Raw genomic sequence first — 22739 nt, 5'->3', positions numbered from 1 at the left:
AGAACTGGCTAGAAGAGCAATTTAATAATTATTCATTAATCACATATTATATAATAATGCCTATTACTTATTATTCAGTAGGTACTGAGAATGCAGCAATGAACAAGACTTTACTCTTATTAAGTTTACATTCTCCTGGGGATTGTTTAAAGACATTTAAATTTTTACCTGAGTATTATCTCTTGTTACTAATAAATAGCATAGATTGTTTTTATGAGCCCCAAATGATAATTAATGGGCACTTCTAGTAACTCTGTATTCACTGTTAGCTACTAAAAGAAAGAAAATTACATAAATATTAGGCTTTGTCCCAAAACAAGTGAACATGGCATATTGGTACCCAAAGACCACTAAAAAGTACTGTTTCGATTAGTTAGCTATTATCTCCACTGCGATCCCTCTTTGCCACTTTAATGTCCAGGATTTTTGCTTCATATTCACTTGAGCGTCAGGTAGCCAAAGCTGGGATGATATCTGTGTCACAGGTTTAACAAATTAAAAGATTATGCTTGGGCTTTTGCCTTGAAGTGTTCAGAGATAGTATCAACTGACACATTATTCTCTGATTATATTCTTTAGCTTTCTCTTTTATTCTATGGTTAATATTTTTTTGTCTTTCACATTAACTTCTTATTTGAGTTTAGCATGGTTCACAAAATGAGGTCTTAAAGTGATATATAAATGTTATCTAAAGCAAAATTTTAGAATAAAAGAAATGCCAAATGACCCTAAAAGAGTTCAAAATTCTGTATTAAATCTGTTCCCTCAACCTTCCCTTCCATTCACACATCTCCTGATTGTTAGTATTATGATATGTGCTTTTTCACAAGCCAGTTACTCAATAATTAAGCTTGATATTTGGTTTTAATTTTAAAATGATATTAAAGACCTTACATAATTTTTTTTTTACAAGACATAATCTGAAATTATTTAGCACAGTAAAGATTCCTTTCAGGAGCTTTCAGGGAACAAAGATTGTTGATGTCTAAATCTACAACTTCATTCTAATTTCCACTATATTAAATTATTGTTTGAACTTCATTTTCTCAAGAAACCAGAACTTGCAAATTATCCTTTAAATTTAAGTGTACCAACTTCCTAACTTAAAAAAAAATCATTTAAAACTATGTGGGGGGTGTTGACAAATATAGATTTTTTCCTGAATATATATAAAATACAGTACATTAAAAACTAGTAGTTTTTTCTTTCATAATTTCTCAAACAGTAGCTGACCAACTAAACATGTGTTTGCACTTCTTGTTACTTGATGCTCATGGTTCTTTGCATGTGTCTTTTAAACTAGAGCTTTAACTTCCTCTTGTGCATGGTTTGTGCAAATTGCAGTTTATTAACTTGTCTTTGTCTTTGATGCTTGCAACCTAATCCATCACAGCTACACTGCCTCGAAAAGAAAGTGCTGTCAAACAGGAAACAGAGAGTGAGTATGCTTAGTGTATTAGAAGGTATTCTCAATGCATGTTTGTTTAATGTCTAGAAACTAGTTATTTGTCTTGAAAAAAATTAATGCCGGAAATGTAGATTGCTCTGAACTGCCAGGTATTGGAGAAAGAAAACCAGCATGCTAGTAGTGGTATGGCTATATCTGAGAAATATGTAGTATAGTAAAAATTATATGGCAAATAGTAACACTTGTGTCAGAAATTTATGAAAAGACTTAACCATCAAACTTCTATTTTCAGGCTGTGTTAGAAACTATTTTTAAAAAATTACAGATATGGTCAGATTTACATAATGAAGCCGAAGTTTGTCTTTACTTGCCCTTATTAGATCTCCATTTGTCCCTCTGACCATTAGCAAGTAGTACTAATTAACTGAGAGGTATTGAAGAAAAATGTTTTAAAAATATTATATTTATTGTTTATGTTTAATGCTGAGTTGAAACATCACATTTTCTTTTAAAATTTGAATCCTTTAATTCTTTGTTGTTGTGTGATATTGTCCAGCCATATGTTCTTTCTTTTCTTCATGGTTATGAAGGATACCTAAATTCACCCTCAACACAGATGCTCATAATAAGTATTGTTAGTGATACATGCATTACATTTTAGTTGTGTTTTAAGAATAGGAAATTCTCAGTATACTTTTCTTCTCTGTGTTTTCTAGTTTTTAAAGAACTGCAGTTTATTAGTTCATTTACTAGAAAAGCAAAGATTCTGGGTCCTAGAATATATTGAGTTATATGTAATTGACTTTTTTATAGGGCAGTGATTAAGTATTGGCAGTTATGTGTAGTTCAACCTAATATACTGATTTAACATGGATACAGGCATTTAAGTGATACAGGCAGTTTTCTTCAGAAGTAAAACAATCATGGTAGCTAGTATGCTAACAAGGCAGGATATAGACCATATGATCTTTAAGGTCCTTTCAGTCCTCTTCTATGGATTTGTGTAGTTTTGCTTCTCTTTACAATATGCACTGGAATGGGACACAAATGTTACTAAATGACAGGGACACTGTATGTTCTGTCCCATGTGCACTAAGTAATGTGAGCCCTAGAAGACCAAGACAGTAGAAGGTAGCCCTGATTTATACTCCATATCTTTTATTTGTAAAGATCGCAGCTTTCAAAGTTTTATTATTTCTTAGGTCTTCATGGAAGTTCTGGGAAATTAACTGGATCTACTTCTAGTCTGAATAAACTCAGTGTTCAGAGTTCAGGGAATCGCAGATCCCAGTCATCTTCCCTATTGGATATGGGAAATATGTCTGCCTCTGATCTTGATGTCGCCGACAGAACCAAATTTGATAAGGTAAAATAAAGCAAGCACTTCTTAACATTAACATTGCTTTTCTTTTCTAATAGCAGTTCACAGTTGTGTTAAGTGTGTTCAAAGATTTAGGTTCTTTTGACTTTCCTTAAGACACTAGCCATGTCTTTCCAATTCTGAATTGAATCTAGTCAAATGGCAACTAAAATGTGAATTTTCAATTAAATAACAAAAGCTTTATTAAAATTCATTTGTCATAAATCATAAAGTATCAGACACCATAGTGCATGCCTATAATCCCAGCAACTCAGAAGGCTGAGGCATGAGGGTCGCAAGTTCAAGGCCGGCCTCAGCAGCTTAACAAGACCCTTAGTATAAAAAATAAAAAGGACTGGAAGTGTAACTCCATGGCAAAGCACCCCTGGGTTCATTCCCCAGTACCAAAAAAAAAAAAAAATCAATAATTCAATCAGTCATAAAGTGCTCTCATCTCTAAGTTATTTGAATAACCACAAAGAGAAAATAACAGCTTAACTGGACTCTCCATTGTATCAAATAAATTATAAAAGTTTATCTCTGTGTTCCTCTTTCTAGATTTGAAGTGAATAACTCTTGAGTTTTTTTAGGTACGTTCTGTGGGCCTATTTTACCTGGATTATACTACATTATCCTACCAGTTTGGGAAGAGGTTATCTATGGGATTCTGTAATCTCAACAGAAGCCCAAAGGCAATTCTGTATAACCCAAATCCATGTAAAGAGTGAATTAAGTGTGGAATGTTAAGTATTTCATACAGTTTTCACTATAGGATCATTTGTTTGGTTTTCTTTAGATCTTTGAACAGGTACTAAGTGAACTAGAGCCCCTGTGTCTGGCAGAACAGGACTTCATAAGTAAATTTTTCAAACTGCAGCAACATCCAAGTATGCCTGGAACTATGGTATGATGTGCATCTATTTTGACTAGTATTTATGGTCTGTAACATAATTAAACTAATTAACATGTGGTCACAGTTTCATTATCCAAACAGAAAAGGAAAGAATTTGTGATGTAGTGATCTTTAAACATTTTGTCACATCATAAAATAATAAAAGCAGTGATAGTTGGTGTTTGAGCACGTAATAGTCCAGAATGTTTTAAACCTAATAAAACATTCTCTGAATTGGTGAGGAGAAAAATGTTTGCATTTACTTTCTAAAGAACATTATTCAAAAAATAATTTTAACATTTCAAATAATTACCACAAAAAAAAAAATACACTCACACACACCACATATGCTTGTATTTTTTAAATGATGCTTGAGCATATACTGTGATGTAGCAAAAAGGCCTCAAATCTGAATATGTTTTATGATTTTGTTACTAACTAGAAACTCTTAAGTCAATTATTTAATCCCTAGTTTTCTCTTCTATAAAACAGATATAATGATGACTGTTCAACAATGCTTTTTGGGTAACATAAATGTAAGAAAACAAAATAAGAAATTTTCTAGGATATTTTGAATAACTTGAAAACACAAACGAATTTTAAATTAAGGCCATCTAAAACATGTTTGCCTTAAATTCTTTTTATGACTGATTTTTATGTTATTAGAAATGGTTGGGATTTCTTTGTTGCTAATGATGATATTGGTGGTGTTGCTTAAGAATTTTTGATACCTTTTTAAGTGCAGAAGTTTTAATACAGTGATGGATGAGTTTTCTTCAATTGTTTTAATTCTCTTTTTACAAATTGCTTTTGGACTTTTTCCACTTTTTTGCTGAGTTGCCTTGCCATTCCCAGTACCTCCCAGCCTCTAGCACTCATCCTCTCCTCATCATGTGCACACAGACAAGTACGCCTTCTCAACCCACAGTACTTCTCAGATAAAAATCTAAGAACAAAGCATTTCATGATATCCTTAAGTAGAACACTAAATTATATAGCTTCATTAGTAATAACACCAATAAAAAATCATTATTTCTCATAATATAGTCTCTCCTAGGCATTTTAAGACTGAGCAAGCTAATCAAGTTGTTGGTCTTTTATTATGTAAAGTACCTGAATAATTTTTACAGACTGAAGCAGAGGACCTGGATGGAGGAACATTATCACGGCAACATAATTCTGGCACACAACTGACTGTTTCATCTGAGTATGTCTTTGTTAATGTCTCTTGTTTATTTTGGAAAAAAATAAACATTCAGTGGGCTGGGGATATAGTTGTTTGAGTGCTTTCCTAGCATGCACATGCCCCTGGGATCAATCCCTAGCACAAAAAAAAACAAACAAACTTTAAAACCTGGAGAAGTACTGCTCATTGAGGAACACAGATGTTTCTCGGTAACTGACAGCACTGATATACATATCCATGTTACTTTTGTGTGGCCCTTCAACTCTTCTTTCCAGTAATCACAGAAGATTCATTAAATTCTGATATTTGCTTATAGGAGGCAGTCTTTGAATTATAGGGGATTTCTTCAAACTCACAAAGCACATTTCAGGATCCAGCTTTACAAATGACATAAAGCTAATTTGAGTGATAGAGCTTACCTTCAGTAAAATAGTTTTACATTGGAAATTTTGGAGTAAAAAATTCATCATATTTGGATATTATATTTGTTGAAATACTAAATTTTAGCCGGGTGTGGTAGTGCACACCTGTAATCCCAGTGACTTGGGAGACTGAGACAGGAGGATTTGGAGTTCAAAGCCAGCCTTAGCAATGGTGAGGCACTAAGCAACTCGATGAGACCATGTCTCTAAATAAAATACAAAATAGGACTGGGGATGTGGTTCAGTGGTTGAGTGCCCCTGAGTTCAATCCTTGGTACCAAAAAAAAAGAAAGTACACATTTTTTTTAGTTGTTAATGGACCTTTATATGTGGTGTAAGAATCAAACCCAGTGCCTCATGCATGCTAGGCAAGCGCTGTACCACTGAGCTACAACCCCAGCACCTTAGTCACCTTTTTAATATTTTTTTAGTTATAGATGGACACAATATCTTGGTTTATTTGTTTTTATGTGATTCTGAGGATTGAACCCAGTGTCTTGCACATGCAAGGCAAGCTCTGTACCCCTGAGCTACAGCCCCAGGCCATCATTTTTTTTATATTATGAATTAAAGGTTAATTTACCTGAAGCTTGTAATAATTTTCTATATTTTTATATTTTTTTAAACAGGAAAGATATGATTCGCCAAATGATGATTAAAATATTTCGCTGCATTGAACCAGAACTAAACAATCTAATTGCATTAGGAGACAAAATTGATAGTTTTAACTCTCTTTACATGCTAGTCAAAATGAGTCACCATGTATGGACTGCACAAAACGTGGACCCTGCTTCTTTTCTAAGTACTACATTGGGAAATGTTTTGGTGACTGTCAAAAGGAACTTTGACAAATGCATTGTAAGTTGATTTTGTTTTGTTTTTTCTTAAAAAACAATAATTCTAATTATTTTTAAAAAATAAGTAAATGTACTTAAGTCAAGGGGTCTCCAGCTTTCTCTTGAGCTTCTAGTTTTTGCATCCCAAAGCCTTGAAAATGGGTATTGGCATCAAACTATATGAACACTTAGTTGGATGGCACTATGCCAGCTAGTTTCCCTTCTGTGCTGTGAATCTTGGCAAGTTCTAGAGTAGGTGGCAGAGTGGCAGCAGCTGCTTAGAGAACCACTGGTTACTGACATCTGTTACTTGACCAGTGACCGTTGACTTCATGGAAAAAGTGAAACTGTCATGTGGATTTATTGTTACAATTTTTTCTTATATTAATCTGAGAAAGCTAATTTCAATTCATTTATAGTTTATTTTAATAGTTTAATAATTTTAATAATTATATTGTTTTATTTTAAGAATAAACTATTATAATAACTTCCAGCAATCATTATTGTCATTATTCTAGTAGGGAAAAAATCATTAGCAATTTTTTTTGTTTGTTAGGTTTCAATAAGTTTGTAGATCTGAATTGAGCTGGATCAGGTCCTTAAAAAAAAAGTTTCATCTTATTCATGTATTTACTTTGTAAAAATGTATAATGTATCATTTGAATGTTTCTACTCTGTTAACCTCTCAGTTATAGATAGCTCCTGAATATCCATAGAATAATGAGGGGTAAAAAAAATATTAAGAACAATTAAAAATCCATGTCATTTTTGTAAATTTTTTTTATTTCAGGAGTTTATTGGGCCTAAACATGGTAAATAAGCACTCCATCACGGAGCCACATCTCTAGTCTTTTTTAAAATTTTATTTTCAGACTAGAGTCTGCTAAGTTGCCCAGGCCGGCCTCAATCTTGTGGTCCTCCTTCTTTTGCTTCTTAAGTAGCTGAGATTGCAGGTGTATGCCATCACACCTGGCTCGTTTTTTAATACTTCTAAAAAATAATATTTACAGAGTTTTTGAAACTATAAAAGCAATCTATGGTAGAAACTTGACTCTCTCTTCAATAAACTTTAATCCCATAATTTCACTTGGTATTGGAAATAATGTGAAATTTGACCATTTAAAGTTTTCTTCCCCCTCATTGCCCACCTCACTCTCCAGGAAGGTCTGACTGCAGGCTGATATCTAAAAGGAAAAGGAAGAGCTACCAAAGGCTAAGATCATGAGTTCTATATGATGCAGTTAGAACACTAAATCATAAGAACACTACCTATTTCCAGAATATGAAGTCTTAGTTGCTTTTATCAGTAAAACAAATGTTCATGGAGTCCCTCTTGACCCAGTAGAACTTAGGATGTGGCAGTTGGTTCAAATGAAGTGCTTAGCACTTGTCTGGCATAAAATAAGAGCCTACTACCCCATAGCTTGTGTAATTAATAATGACTTATTAAAGAATGGTCAAGTTACTCTCAAGACAAGATAGTAGAAAAATGATGTAACCTATACAAAGGTGTAAATTCACATTATCTCCTAAATTTCATATGTATCTAAAGGGCCTACTTATTGCTACTGAAGAGAAAGATGGTTCCTTCTGCCGCCTGTCATTCATCTTTTTGTTTCCTGTTTTAAATCACATCTTCTCATGGTGTCTGGTAGATTGTATTCCCAGCAGGGTTGTATGTGTTGTATAGTTTGGTATTTAGAGCAAGACCTAGGGCATAAAGAATTTGAAAAGGTAATGAATATATCTGTGTGTGTTGAGCAAAAAGCATGATTGTCACATGGCCACAGAAAATGGAACCGCACCTGAGTTCTACTGTTCCATTAGGTACTTAAGCACAAAGTATCAGGTGTTCTTCAAAGACTGGGACAAGAAGCTAACCCTTGCCTGTACTAGAGTTTAATTTACAGGGTCACTTACTTATACATCAAGGACTGCCAAGGAGAATTCTTTGGTCCAGAACTTGTCTTAACCATGTTTCATTTGCTTTTCAGGATTCTTCACACTATGGTGATGTAGATTTTCTCTCTTAAACCTTTAAGAATTATTTGAGTTAGTTAAATTGCCATGGACAAATAATATAATATATGGCTATCATCAAAGTTGTAATCTTAAACACCTGCATGTCATTCTGATGATGGCAGTATGATTGGGTAACACCTTGAGAGAAATTTGGATGATTTTTGTCAGAATTTTTTTATTGATGACCCTTTTCTTATGAATGCACCGTTTCTACCCTACAGATCCAGAGAGGATCTGGGTGTGCTGGGTGTGCTGGTGCACACCTGTAATCCTAGCTACTAACGAGGCTGAGGCAGTAGGATCACAAGTTCAAGGACAGCCTTGGCAGCTTAGTGAGACCCTGTCTCAAAATGAAAAAGACTGGAGAATGTAGCTCAGATGTCAAGCACCTGGGTTCAGTGCCCAGTACCATAAAATGATAGGTAGGTAGGTAGATAAGACAGACAGATAAATAGATAAAATAATATGAAACAAAACATTTCCTGGGGCTGGGTCTGTACAGCTCAGTGGTAGAACACATGCTTAACACATACAGTAACCTGGGTTTATACACTCAAACACATTTCCTATTAATGTTTAAGTACCTTCAAACTATATGTCCTGTGTATTTAAATGCTATACAGAAAAATACCTATATGAAACTTAGTAAGAACAATAGACCCAGCCTTCATAATGAGTGTTTACTACGTACCAAACACAGATCTAAGCATTTTGCACACACCATCTCATTCAGACCACCCACCAGCAGGTGAAATGACTTGCCCAAGTCAACAGTTAAAAAGTCACAGAGCTGGTACTGAAACCCAGACATTCTGCCTTTTCTGTTGCATCCATTTTTACACCTCACGGTTATCAACATTACTGAAGAGTAACATTAGTAAAGATAATATGAAATAGTTGGCAGGACTCCTAGGGCCTTATTATACTAATACCTGCAACCTAGAAATAATTATATATCTATTCCTTATGTTCCAATTATACTCCCAAAGTTGTGACACATGAAATTTTAGGAAGAAGTTGAAATGAGTATTTAATTCTTACTGTGAGTAGATCTAGATCACCTAAAAATTACATAGATCCATAATTGAAGCCATAGTTCTTTTTCAACCCAGATGTCTGGATTCTGTTTATATAAAACATTCCCCTTTTACACTTGATTGCCATCATGCACAAGCACTTTGCTAAACTTAGAATAAGGCATTAATATATGGTCTACTATATAATGCAAACCCATAATAGAAATACCTATCCAATACTACGCTCCCGAAGAAAAAATTTTCCTATCCAAATAGAAATTTAGATTGACAAAAATTGGAAATGGCTATTGTTCTAAAATTTGGCCATATGGCCACCATTTTAGTAACCCAGAGAGATCTTAACATGTATCCAGTGTCTGCTCTACTCTAATGCAGAATGAGCAGTCACCCATAAATCACCCATAAATGATAGAATTGCATATTTATTGTTTTTATTTGACAGACTCTTAAGTTCACAATTCTCAAATGTATCTTCTCTGAAATAATTTTGATTTTTCCTTATTTGATCTTATTTTCTTAAATAAAACATTAAAAAATGTTTTTTAATCCATACAATTAGTGTTTCTTGGTTATCCTTCTTGTGATTAATCTTCAACAGTTCAAGCTATAAATAAGCATTCCATATGTTCTAGGTACTAAATTCCTGCCTTCATGATGTATGCATTTGATTATAATTATATGTAGTTTCTAAGTTGCTTGGCTATTTCTCTCCCCTGCTTTCTGCCTAACTTTAGAGTAATCAAATAAGGCAAATGGAAGAAGTAAAGATATCAAAGAAGAGTAAGGTAGGAATTCTTCCATTTGTTGCTGAATTTGAAGAATTTGCTGGACTCGCAGAATCAATCTTTAAAAGTGCAGAGCGGCGTGGAGATCTGGATAAAGCATATACCAAACTCATCAGAGGAGTGTTTGTCAATGGTAATTTTTATGACTCTTGTTTTTATTATTTCTGGTAACTCAAACATTGGAGACATATATGTCTTTTGTTTTCCATATTCTATGGTCTTTTTTAAATTTTCTGAAATTAAAGATTTCTTATATTTGCCAAGTAATCAGTACATGAAACCCATTCATATTCAAGAACCACTTATATTTTAGAGTTCATATGGGCTTATCACTATGCAAAATTGAAAACCATTTTTTAAACACACAAAAACATCAGATGCTATTTAACTTTTTTTTACTTTGATTTTAGTGGAGAAAGTAGCAAATGAAAGCCAGAAGACCCCCAGGGATGTGGTTATGATGGAAAACTTTCACCATATTTTTGCAACTCTTTCTCGTTTGAAAATCTCCTGTCTAGAAGCTGAAAAAAAGGAAGCCAAACAGAAATATACAGATCACCTTCAGTCTTATGTCATCTACTCTTTAGGACAACCTCTTGAAAAACTAAATGTAAATATATTTTCATTCAGAATTTTTTCCTGGTTATGTACCTGTGTAAATCTGTTTACATGCAAATAACATATTATTTATCTTAAATTTGCTAGTATATTGACACAGGGAGAGATTGAGTTACCAAAGATACCAATATGCAAGAAACTGCTAGATGTTCTATGTAGATTATTTCTTTTTATTGTGAAAATTGATTGGGCTAAGATAGTATTGTCTCGTTTTACAGATGAAGAAACTGAAAGTAAATAAACTTGCCTGCCATCAAAATAGTAAAAGCAAAACTGGGGGGTGAACCTAGACTGGGTTTTCTCTTAGACCAGACTCTTTCCATTCTTGCCTCATAATGTCCAGCCTATGCCAAGATAAAAGGAAAAACAAGATTTGTTTTGTACATTACCTTTTGCTTTCCTTTCTTTCCTAACTTGAGGTATTTTCCAAAGCAGATCTAATGATTAGAGTTAAGAAATGATGATTTTAGAGTAGTTATACAACATAGTGGAAGCGTAAATGAACCCTTCTAACTTTGCCCACAGTGTGATCAATCATCTTTTATAAGTTTTTAATTTGAAACTAGAACCAAATAATATGTATCTGTTGCAAATAAGAAATATTTGAAAGACATTTAATCAAATACAGAATCAATTCCTTATAAAACTTAAGGACAGGTACTTTTTTTTTTTTTTTTGGTATAGGGTATTGAACCCAGGGATGCTTAGCCACTGAGCCACATTCCCAGTCCATTTTTGTATTTTATTTAGAGAGAGAGAGTCTCACTGAGTTGCTTAGGGCCTCACCAAGTTTCTGAGGCTGGCTTTGAACTCCTGCCTCAGCCTCCAAAGCTGCTGGGATTACAGGCATGCTTCACCACACCCAGCAGGTACTCAAACAAATGGTGGCATGCCTATAATCCCAGCAACTCTGAAGGCTGAGTCAAGAAGACCACAGGTTCGAAGACAGCCTCAACAATTTAGTGAGACCGTAAATAACCTAGTGAGACCCTGTCTCAAATTAAATTTTTTAAGAAGGGCTGGGGTTGTAGTTCAGTGGTTAAGCACCTCTGGGTTCAATCCTTGATAAACCCAAATAAAAGGTTCCATCTCGGGCCTAAAACCTATATGATGCTTAACTGCAGCATTGTAGGCATTTTCTTTTCTTTTTAATTTTTTTTTCTTTTTTTTTTGTCGTTGTAGATGGACAGAATGCCTTTATTTTTATGTGGTGCTGAGGATCAAACCCAGTGCCTCATACATGCTAGGCAGGTGCTCTGCCACTGAGCTACAGTCCCTTTAGGCATTTTCTTTTAAATTAAATTTAAAGTGAAAACATCACTAAGCTCCTGTATTATTTAACATAGTTATCAGAGTTCTAGCTAGTTCAGTAAGACCTGAAACCTAAATAAGAGTTAAAGAATGGAGAGTTAGGATTATCCTTGCCAGTATATGATATGTTAAAATTATTAGTCTCTGATAAAGGGGCAATATTCAAAAAATAAATATATCAAAAATCCATTTATTGCTGGGCATGGTGCCACACGCCTGTAATCCCAGCAACATGGGAGGCTGAGACTGGAGGATCTCAAGTTTGAGGCTAGCCTCAGCAACTTAGTGAAGCCCTAAACAACTTAGTGAGACCCTTTCCCAAAATAAAAAAATAAAAAGGGCTGGAAATGTGACTCAGTGATAAAGCACTCTTGGGTTCAATCCCTAGTACCCAAAGGAAAAAAAAGGTAATGATAAAATATTGCGCTTGTCAGTATTAAATCATATTGTAAAGTGCTCACAGGCATGTGAGACAGCAAAATTTCATATTAAAAATCCAAATATACTTGAAAGACAACCTGAAAGGAATATTTGTAATGATATTATAATCAGTATGTTCAAATAAAGATCTTTTTAAAATCATTAAAGTACCAAGACCCCAGTATATAACTAGGAACAGGTCCTGAATTACTACTAAATGTTTGAAAGTAAATTAATTTCATTTATAGCCAAAAAATTATGGAATAAAATGACAAGTCCTTTTTCATTCTGTCAACTGTTGACAGAAATGTAAATTGATTGAACTTTGCTGGGAAGCAATTTGTACATATGAAGGTCTTCAGAATAGTTATACTGCTCAACTGAGTAATTACAGTTGTTGAAATCTGCACTAGAAAATAATTAGTTGGTGCTGGAGTTGTAGCTCAGCAGTGGAGCACTTGCCTAGCATGCTTGAGGCACTGGCTTTGATTCTCAGCACCACATATAAATAAATGAATAAAATAAAGGTCTATCAACATCTAAAACATATTTAAAAAAATAAAATAGTATTGTGGGTAAGTACTATATGCAAAAGATATTTATGACAATTGTATTTATAAGAGATATTTTTAAAAATATGACCAGATTTTTGCCAACTCCCTGAAAAGGAAAATATCCAGCACTGGAGGAATGATTAAATAGTGATTCAGTTTTTGGATGGAATGTTATGTAACCATTATAATTTGTACTTAAGAGAAATCAAGGTGTGTGTGTAGCTCATGGTAAAGTACGTGTGTAGCACCTGTGAGGCTCTGGGTTCAGTCCCCAGCACCAAAAAAAAACATAAGTGGAAAATGCAGAGTATGGAGTTGTAATTTCGATTGTGTATTTACATCAAAAGTTTAGAAGGAAATCTAAAGTGTTAATAATGTTTATCTCTAAGTGTAAATAGGTTATTGTTATTTATACTTTTCCACATATTGTCTGGTTTTTACACAATGAATATATACTGTTTCATAATACCGTTTTGGTTTTTTTTTGTTTTGTTTTATTTTGTTTCAGTACTGAGGATTAAACCCAGGACCTTCTGCCTGCTAAGCTATTGCTCTACTACTGAGCTACATCCCCAGCCCTACTTTTATTTATTTATTTTTTTCATTTTTTTTTTAATTTATTTTATTGTAAACAAATGGGATACATCTTGTTTCTCTGTACATGAAGTAGAGGCATTCCATTTGTGTAATCATACATTTACATAGGGTAATGGTGTTTGGCTCATTCTGTTGTTTTTTCCTCCCCCCACAACCCTCCCACCTCTCTTTTCTCTCTATACAGTCCCTCCTTCCTCCTTTCTTGCCTCCCTCCCACCCCCCATTATGTGTCATCATCCACTTATCAGCGAGATCATTCGTCTTTTGTTTTTTTGAGATCGGCTTATCACATTTAGCATATTCTCCAATTTCATCCATTTGCCTGCAAATGCCATAATTTTATTATTCTTTATGGCTGAGTAATATTCCATTGTGTGTGTGTGTGTGTGTGTGTGTGTGTGTGTGTGTGTGTGTGTATCACAGTTTCTTTATCCATTCATCAATTGAAGGACATCTAGGTTGGTTCCACAATGTGGCTATTTGAATTGAGCAGCTGTGAACATTGATGTGGCTGTATCACCATAGTATGCTGATTTTAACCATTTGACTGAGCTTTCCCACTCCTTGGCCTATACCTAAAGGACTTAAAATCAGCCTACTTTTATTTTTAAGACAGGGTCTGGCTAAGTTGCCGAGGCTGGCCTTGAATTTGGCATCCTCCTACCTCAGCCTCCTGAATAGCTGGAAGTATAGGCATGCAGCACCACACCCAGCTTTTATCTTACTTTTTTAAATTAAAATGATAACAACAGGCATTCTTTTATTTATTTTTTAGTTGTAGATGGACACAGTACCTTTATCTCATTTATTTGTTTTTATGTGGTGCTGAGGATCGAACCCAGTGCCTCACACGTGCTAGGCAAGTGCTCTACCACTGAGCCACAACCCCAGCCCCACAGCAGTCATTCTTAACCATTATTTCTTTTCATCTCCTTAAAGCATTTCTTCGAAGGTGTTGAAGCTCGGGTAGCCCAAGGTATAAGAGAGGAGGAAGTGAGCTACCAACTTGCATTTAACAAACAAGAACTTCGTAAAGTTATTAAAGAATATCCTGGAAAGGAAGTGAAGAAAGGTCTAGATAACCTCTATAAGAAGGTTGATAAACATTTATGTGAAGAGGAAAACTTACTTCAGGTATGCTTCAGGGTTTTTGGTTTGGGGTATTTTTGTTTGCTTATTTGTTTGTTTGTTTGTTGGATTGGGAATTGAACCCAGGGGATGTTTACCACTAAGCTATATCCCTAGTCCTTTTTATTTTTTATTTGGAGAAAGAGTTTTTTTTTTTAACTTTTTATTTGTTCTTTTTAGATATACATGAACAGTAGAGTATATTTTGACATATTATACATACATGGAGTATAACTTCCTATTCTTGTTGGTTGTACATGATGTGGAGTTACACTGCTCATATATGCATATATGAACATAGGAAAGTTATTTTTGATTCATTCTACTGTCTTTCCTGTTCCCATCTCCCCTCTCATCCCTTCATTCCCCTTTGTCTAATACAGTGAACTTCTGTTCTTCCCTCCCCAGCCCTTTACTGTGTGTTAGCGTATCAGAGAGAACATTTGATCTTTGGTTTTTTAGGAATAGCTTATTTTACTTAGCATGATAGTCTCTAGTTTCATCCATTTACTGGAAAATGCCATAATTTATTTCTTTATGGCAAAGTAATATGCCATTGTGTATATATACTTCATTTTCTTTATCTATTCATCTGTTGAAGGGCACCTAAGTTGGTTCCATAGCTTAACTATTGTGAATTGAGCTACTGTGAACATTGATGTGGTCACATCACTATAGTATGCTGATTTTAAGTTCTTTGGGACTTAAGCCATTGTTCCTTATATTGAAAGACCCAGAGATGAGTTAGAATAATTCTGATTTTAACATCATAGAAGGCCTATTGAGGGATAGGTGTTAACTTCTGAAAATCAATAGTATTTTAACAAGTGGGAAGGGTAACATTCTAGGTGGAAGAAATAGCATGAGCTAAAAGATGAAAAGTGTAGTAACATTTAGGGAATAGTGATTAGTCTTAAATTGATAGGAAATTAGGATTTATGAAGGAAGAATACATTTCCTTATCTGTCAAATGAAGATGATGATCATAGTACCCACCCTACCAGGTCCTCTTGAGACTTAAATAGGATAATATATACACAAAACACTTTGAACTGTGCTGATGCAGAGTGAGCTTCAATAAATGTAAATAAATTTAAACAACTATGTCACTGTGTAGCAAATTCTGTCTTCATAATGGTCTACATATTAGTCTTCACTGCTAGTTTATAGTTACTCAGTTGCAGATAGTGGATCTTGCTCACCATGGTGTCTTCCCCAGCATTAAGCAATGTTTTGCACCATCACCTTTAGATAAAGAAAAATTTAAACTTGATCTGAAATGGAATTTAAACACCAGTAATTGCATTTCATTTAATCTTTAGTCAGTTCTGTACATAATTGTGCATAGCCATATCTGTGTTGGTATAATAGCTAAAACATAACAAGTGTCTGTGTCAAATGCTCTTGTAAGTGCTATGCACATATTTATTCTTTTAACCCTCACTTGAATCTTAGCAAGACAAGATATTATTATTAATACCCTGGGTTTACAGATGAGGAACTTGAGGCAGAAAGCAGTGATATCATATGCTTGAAGTCATAGATCTTGCAAGCAGAAGGTCTTAGGACTCTGTCTCCAGAATGCGTATTCTTAACTACTATACTATACCAAATTCTTATACAGTGACTTGCAATTATTTTGACATACTTGATTACAAATTATTCCTATTCATTATTTAATGGCTTTTGTTTTCTTTTTAACCATAGGTGGTGTGGCACTCCATGCAAGATGAATTTATACGCCAGTACAAACACTTTGAAGGTTTGATAGCTCGCTGTTATCCAGGATCTGGTGTTACAATGGAATTCACTATTCAGGACATTCTAGATTATTGCTCCAGCATTGCACAGTCCCACTAAACCTTTTGAAAAAAGAAAAGATAAATGAATAAAGCACTCTTAAGAGGTATACCAGACACTATATAAAAAATAAAGCCACTGCTTTGAGAACCCAGACTTAAAAATTGATGTAATATTAATGTCAGAAATGGGTAATACTATACCACAAAAATTTAAATGCAGAAGTATAAACTGTAAAGCAATTTTATCTGCCCATTAGGTTGTATACTAACTTAAAGCCTTTATCTCATGTCACCATAAAATGACATTAGTATTTTATAATGTCCGAGCAGGAAATTTTCCTTTATTGCTTAATTTCTTGTGTTTGAGAGTGGTTGTCCTACATGTAATACATTGGAAGTTCTTTAGCACTTACCACTTTTCTTTTGCTTAAAAATCATGTAACTATTATAATATTGTACAGACTTTGTTTCCCCACTAATGTGTAAATGAAGAACAGAGCTTATGTGATGATTCATTGTAAATTAAGATTTTCAAGATTATGTGGCTCTTGTGTATTAATAAATCTGAAATAAAGAAATTTGGCTATTGGTAGCATTATCGTAGGGTTTTATATTCTGTCTTTTATATGAAAGCAAATTCTTACAGAATTGGTATACAAAAATTAGTTGCAAGTATACATATACCACAAAACACTTCAAAAGTATAAGAAGGATAACAAGACAATAATAAGAAAAAATACAGCCACTTAAATAGCACCAAAGATAATTAGCATTTAAGACTAAATCTAACAAGAGATATATTATGGATTGAATTGTGTCCCCCAAAATTCATTATACTGAATCCTTAATCCCCCATGTGACAACATTGGAGATAGAGCTTTTAAGGAGGTAAATAAGGTTAAATGAGGTCATAATGGTGGATACCTGACTATAGAACCGGTGCCCTTATAGGAGAGACACCAGATTGCTCCCTTCTATGAGGGAACACTGGAGAAGGCATCTCTTACAAACCAAGAAAAAGGCTCTCACAGGACCTGGCTGTGCTGCCCCCTGATCTCAGAATTCCAGCCTCCAAAACCAAGAGACTAAATTCCTTAAGCTATGGTATATACTGTGGGAGCCCAAGGTAATAATTCAAGAGACATAAGACCTTATAGAGAAAATCGTAAAACTATCAGAAGATATTAATGAAGGCCTAAACACAGTAAGTGGAGTTCTTAGTTCATGTTTTCAGATAAGAATATATAATAAGGTAGAAATGACAGTTGTTCCCAAAATTAGTGTAATTCTACTCAAAATCACAACTGTCAATTTGATTTTGTTTTGTTAAGACTTGTCAAGCTGACTCTAAAATACATATGGAGGGAAATGAGGGGAGGGGGTGGGGAGGGGAGAAGAAAAGATGGTGGAATGAGACAGACAACATTACCCTATGTTCATGTATGATTACACGAATGGTGTGACTACATCATGTACAAGAGAAATGAAAAGTACTCCATTTGCATATATGAATCAAAATGCATTTTGCTGTCATGTATAATTAAATAGAACAAACAATAAAAATAAAATACATGTGGAGGAACAGAAAGGCTAAAAGCCAAGACACTGTCTGGCAGACAGGAGTTTCCTTATCAAGAATCATAACTAAAGCAGCAGCATATTGGTTTGGAGATAAAGAAGTAGATAAATGCTGGGAAAGAAATGTCAGAAGAAAAGAGTAAAACAAGACTGCATTCAGTATGACTATTGATACAAAGTAAATATATGATTTAAAGTTGCAAATGTAAAGCTAAAGAAAAGGAAATGATTACAAAATTGTGAAGTGCTTGGGGGAACAGGAAAGTGAATGGTATCCCACAGGGATATAGAGGATTAAAAAAGTATGATAAAGTTCTACTTAAACTGACCCTATGCACATAGATTTCATTGTATCCCAGTACTTTTTACCTCACATATATACTGTTATTTTATATCAGTTCAGCATTTAAAGTCACGTGTATATGTGCATTCATCTTTACTGATATATAATATAAAACTTGGACATTAACGGATGACAATCTGAGGCCAAGGAAGATCCGGTGACTTGATCTAGGTCAGTGAACAGAACTGAACTCCTCAGAGTGCTGGACTTTTGTCTTTCTCTACTAACAGGAATAATACACATAAAAGCATATATCACATCTAAGAACCAAACACTAATAACAAAGTTTAATTTTAACTGAAATGACTTAGATTTTATTTTTAAAAAGGTAGTGCCTTACTCCCATCAGCTACAGTTTTCTAGACCTTAAAGATCTATACCTTATTTTCTAAAAGAGATAGAAAAACATAGAACTTTTAAACAAAACCATTGAAAATCATGAGAGATTTGTAGGCAACAAGATTACTGAGAAAGTAAAATGGTTACACCAGAAAATTTAGATATGTAATAGAGTGCTATCGAAGGAGATCACTTCTCTTTGCTCTCTCTTTTGGGATCCTCTACGCCAGTGCTTCTCAAACTTTAATGTACTTATGAAACAACTGGGAACCCTGATGAAATATAGATTCTAGTTCAATAGCTTATATGTGGCCCAAGATTCTGCAGTTCTAACAAACTCCCAAGTAATTTCAATGCTGCTACTCTGTGGTGCACAATTTGAGTCCCAAAGCTTCAAAATATAAAGGACCCTTGTTCACAACTCTAAACAAGTCAGGGTTATCTGTTGTTTCCGTCTTGGGAGACAGGTGACATTTATGCTTGCAGTTTGAACAGAAGTCTCAGGTTGTTATTTTTGACATTACTGTGCAGTAATGCTCACCTATACAAATTCCTGAGTGAATATACTTCTGAGTACATTTAGTGGTAATTCCTAATTTCAAGAGAGGATGGAAGAGGGGTCAAAAGACAATAGGGCAAATGGAACATACTAAAGAAATATATGAAAATAGGAGATGTGAAGAGGCAACAGAGTCTGTAACAAGCGACATAAAGCAACAATAATCCATGAGCAAATTGCTTCCCCACAATCTTGAGAAAGCAGCTTCTCTGAGACCAGCATCTTAGTGGATTTCACTTGTCCATCTGAATCTCATGCAAGATGGGTCTTTCCAGAAGTTAAACATTTTCCCTAATTGTCCAGAGGAGAGGGTAGTGAAAAAGAAATCGGGAAATTAAAGGACCATGTTCTATCTGAATTTTATACCTGTCTTCATTTAATGTTAAACAGTTAGCTTTTCCTGGCCTCTAAATTACACATTGCCCTGTAACTCTCTCCTAGAGCCTATTATTTTCCTCCATGGCACTTACCATAATTGATTTGTCTGTTTTACTTCATTAATATCTTTTTTCCTCTACTTAGACCACAGGCTCTATGACAAGGATCAAGACTATTCTGTGTGCCAGTGTCTGTCTAGCACATGTGAGTACTTCATTTAAAAAAGGAAAAGTGAAAGGTAATAATAGTTAACTGCACGAGGACAGTGTGACTCATCTTTCTGTACTTTGCCCTCAGTGTTATTCTTCACTGAAGGGCCAGATGCTCACCCTGCTCTGGCCCACTACTTGAGTCCAGTGCCTAATAATCTGCCTTGCTCTAAGTGCTGTGACCACATGAGCACTCGCTCACCTAGGTGCTGAGTGCAGGGATTCTTTTTCTATTTCTTTGTGTGATACTGAGGATTTAACCCAGGGGAGCTTTACCACTGAGCTACATCCCTGACCACCCCACCCACCCACCCTGCTTTTTTTTTGGCCAAAGCTGGCCTCAGATTTGTGATCCTCCTGCCTCAGCCTTCTGGGTTACTGGAATCCCAGGTGTGCAACACCACACCCAGTCTTTTTTTTTTTTTTTTTTTTTGGGGGGGGGGGATGCTGGGGATTGAACCCAGGGCCTTGTGCTTACAAGGCAAGCACTCTACCGACTGAGCTATCTCCCCAGCCCCTCACACCCAGTCTTGATCCAAGGAATTCTTAAAAGAAAATTGGCCCACAAGGGAAAGAAAAAGTGTGCTCTGCTCCCAGTTCTTACTTTATACAGCAGCCAATACAGGGTCTTTCACAGACAGCAGTGCACATTCACAAACACTTGTGAATTGAACCAAGTTCCTGGAAGGACCTAAGTGAATGATGTCCCCTATAGGATTCAGATATGTTCTCTGCGGGAGGAAGGTTTTCTAAATCTACTTTTGTAAATTCCTCTGCTAGACCCTGGGAGCCACAGAGTCTGACAAACCCTCTGGTTAACAAAACTTTACTTTTCATATGGTAGGAGTATACCTGGACTAAGGCACACAATCAAGATTGGCATAAACCATTGACCGTCAACCTGCTGCATGTGAAAACCACTGGGGAAATATTTACAAATACTGATATCTGTACCCCACTGCAGTCAAATAAATAAGAATCACTAAAGGTGGGGCACAGATGTTTCATAAACCTCCCAGGTAATTCTACTGGACACCTAGGGCTGAAGTGATCAGAGCCAGCCATGACAACCCACTTCTCCCTTTACCCCTATTTGTTGTAGGAGGGTGCATCTGAATGATTCAACAAAATGAAAAAAACTGCAAAAGGGTCCTAGAAAAAAATTTCCCACCCTGGCAAAATGGGAAGTTCATATGGCAAACAAGACCTTTTGCCTTCCTCTCTTCTTCCTTCCAGGAATGTTGTGATATGGGGAGCTAATCAGCCATAGCAGCAATGATGTGAAGAGGTATGGCCAGCACACAGCAACAATGTAGGCACCTTCCCAGTCGAGCATTATTGGTATATGAGATCACTTCATCTCTTTATTCTTCACACCAATAGTAGTCAGTTGAACTGCATATAACTCTTTTCTCTTCCTACTTATAATCTTTATTCATTCTTTCATTCATAACTTACCAATATAAGTTGCATCATGGTTAAGAGCATGAACTTTGCAATCAGACAGCCCTAGGCTTGAGTTGGGCCTTAGGCACCTGTTACTAGCTGCATGGCTTTCTCTGCTTTGTTCCCTCTCCTACAGAAACAGTGATGTCTATGTCATAATTCTGTTATGACAATGAAATGAAATGATATGCAAAAAGCAGCACAGTGCTTGACACTGTATTCAATCTTAGTCATTATTATTACCTACCTGCTCTGCACTCAGAACTTCCCAAATTTAAAAAAAAAAAGTGTCTACTTACTCTGAATATTTAGTGGTGCATTTGATTATTAAATACCATCCCAGGATTTTTCTAAGACAGAAAACATAATTAAAAGTCTTATTATTCACAAATTATATGTTAGATTATCCATATATCACCACTCAAGTATGAGATCTTTAACAGGATAGTGCTTTGTTTTCCCCAAGTTTTTTATGAAAAGAAAAAAAAATTAATCAGTCTGGTTCCATCCACTTGCAATTAAAACCAGAAGGTGAAATGTGACCATGGACAGTATTGTGGATTAGAGGACCAGTATTTTGTTTCGTTCATGCTTTCGTGAACTCAGTTTTACTATTCAAGAGAAGTAACAAGTTGTTTTTGCACTGAATGCACCAGGATGTTTGTTTTAAAGTCATGTTCATTCGTACTTTAGAGCTAAGTAGAAAACAGAAGATATGACTAGAAAAATGAACTAGAACACTCTCTGAACTAATACACAGTGCCCTGGTGAGTGTTCTGAAGGGACAGCTATCAGTTTGGTTCTTGTGTCCAATGAGGGGAAATAAGGATTATGATAAAAAAAAAAGATCACTGAGTGGTGTGTATTCATCAACTAAAATAGGTAAAAATTACATATCTATAAATTGTAGAGTGTGAGTGAAATTATTTAATTTGTTAGGGAGTTTGTCTTAATTTCTTTACTGGTCATCTACATGTTACTATTAATCACTAAGGGTTTCAATTTAACTTTCATTATATAACACGTTATATAGGATAAAAAAATTCTTGCCCATATTTTATACTCATATACTGGGTAAACTTAGGCAAGTGATTTAACATTTTGGGGTCTTGAGAAGCACAATCATGATCCTTTTGTGTTTGTAGATGACTTAATATGTGCAGAAAGGTCTGAGGGGTCTTTGGAAGAAATTTTATATTGTTTCATTAGAATTTAACATAGCTGGCATTTGTTCCATTTTAAAAGAGATCTTTATCCTTGGATGGTTTTTCTAGACCGACAGTTCTTATTAGTTTACCCCTCAGTCTTTGCCAAACTGAAATGAAGCCAGTATTGATTACTTTGCAACTACTTTGAGGTCAGCATTGACCAGTCAATATTATAGCACTTAGGGAAAGAGAACTTTCTAAAAGGATTTTAAAGTAGTGGAATAATACCACATTTAATCCAGAACACCACATGCTTTCTTAAGAAGATCTGTAAGACCTACAATTTAATATGAATAAGAAC

The 22739-nt window shown here is 34.9% G+C and overlaps 1 protein-coding gene across 10 annotated transcripts in view; it reads left to right on the top strand.

The window, feature by feature from the left end:
* Positions 1–16967, top strand: part of Exoc1 (exocyst complex component 1) — a 48315-nt gene extending 31348 nt beyond the window's left edge. For 7 of the 10 annotated variants that reach the window (XM_047566511.1, XM_047566507.1, XM_047566504.1 and 4 more), the window contains 9 exons: positions 1394–1438; positions 2611–2774; positions 3565–3672; positions 4791–4867; positions 5898–6126; positions 9898–10081; positions 10359–10558; positions 14388–14582; positions 16284–16967. In XM_047566511.1, the coding sequence (XP_047422467.1) occupies positions 1394–1438; positions 2611–2774; positions 3565–3672; positions 4791–4867; positions 5898–6126; positions 9898–10081; positions 10359–10558; positions 14388–14582; positions 16284–16436 (1355 nt within the window). In that variant the 3' untranslated portion in view covers positions 16437–16967. The remainder of the gene's footprint in view (positions 1–1393; positions 1439–2610; positions 2775–3564; positions 3673–4790; positions 4868–5897; positions 6127–9897; positions 10082–10358; positions 10559–14387; positions 14583–16283) is intronic. The other 3 variants (XM_047566510.1, XM_047566509.1, XM_047566505.1) reach the window with 1 other exon arrangement.
* Positions 16968–22739: the final 5772 nt, after the last annotated feature.

Source organism: Sciurus carolinensis, chromosome 10, assembly GCF_902686445.1.
Source record: "Sciurus carolinensis chromosome 10, mSciCar1.2, whole genome shotgun sequence".
NCBI lineage: Eukaryota > Metazoa > Chordata > Mammalia > Rodentia > Sciuridae > Sciurus > Sciurus carolinensis.
This window is presented reverse-complemented; position numbering and strand designations above follow the sequence as displayed.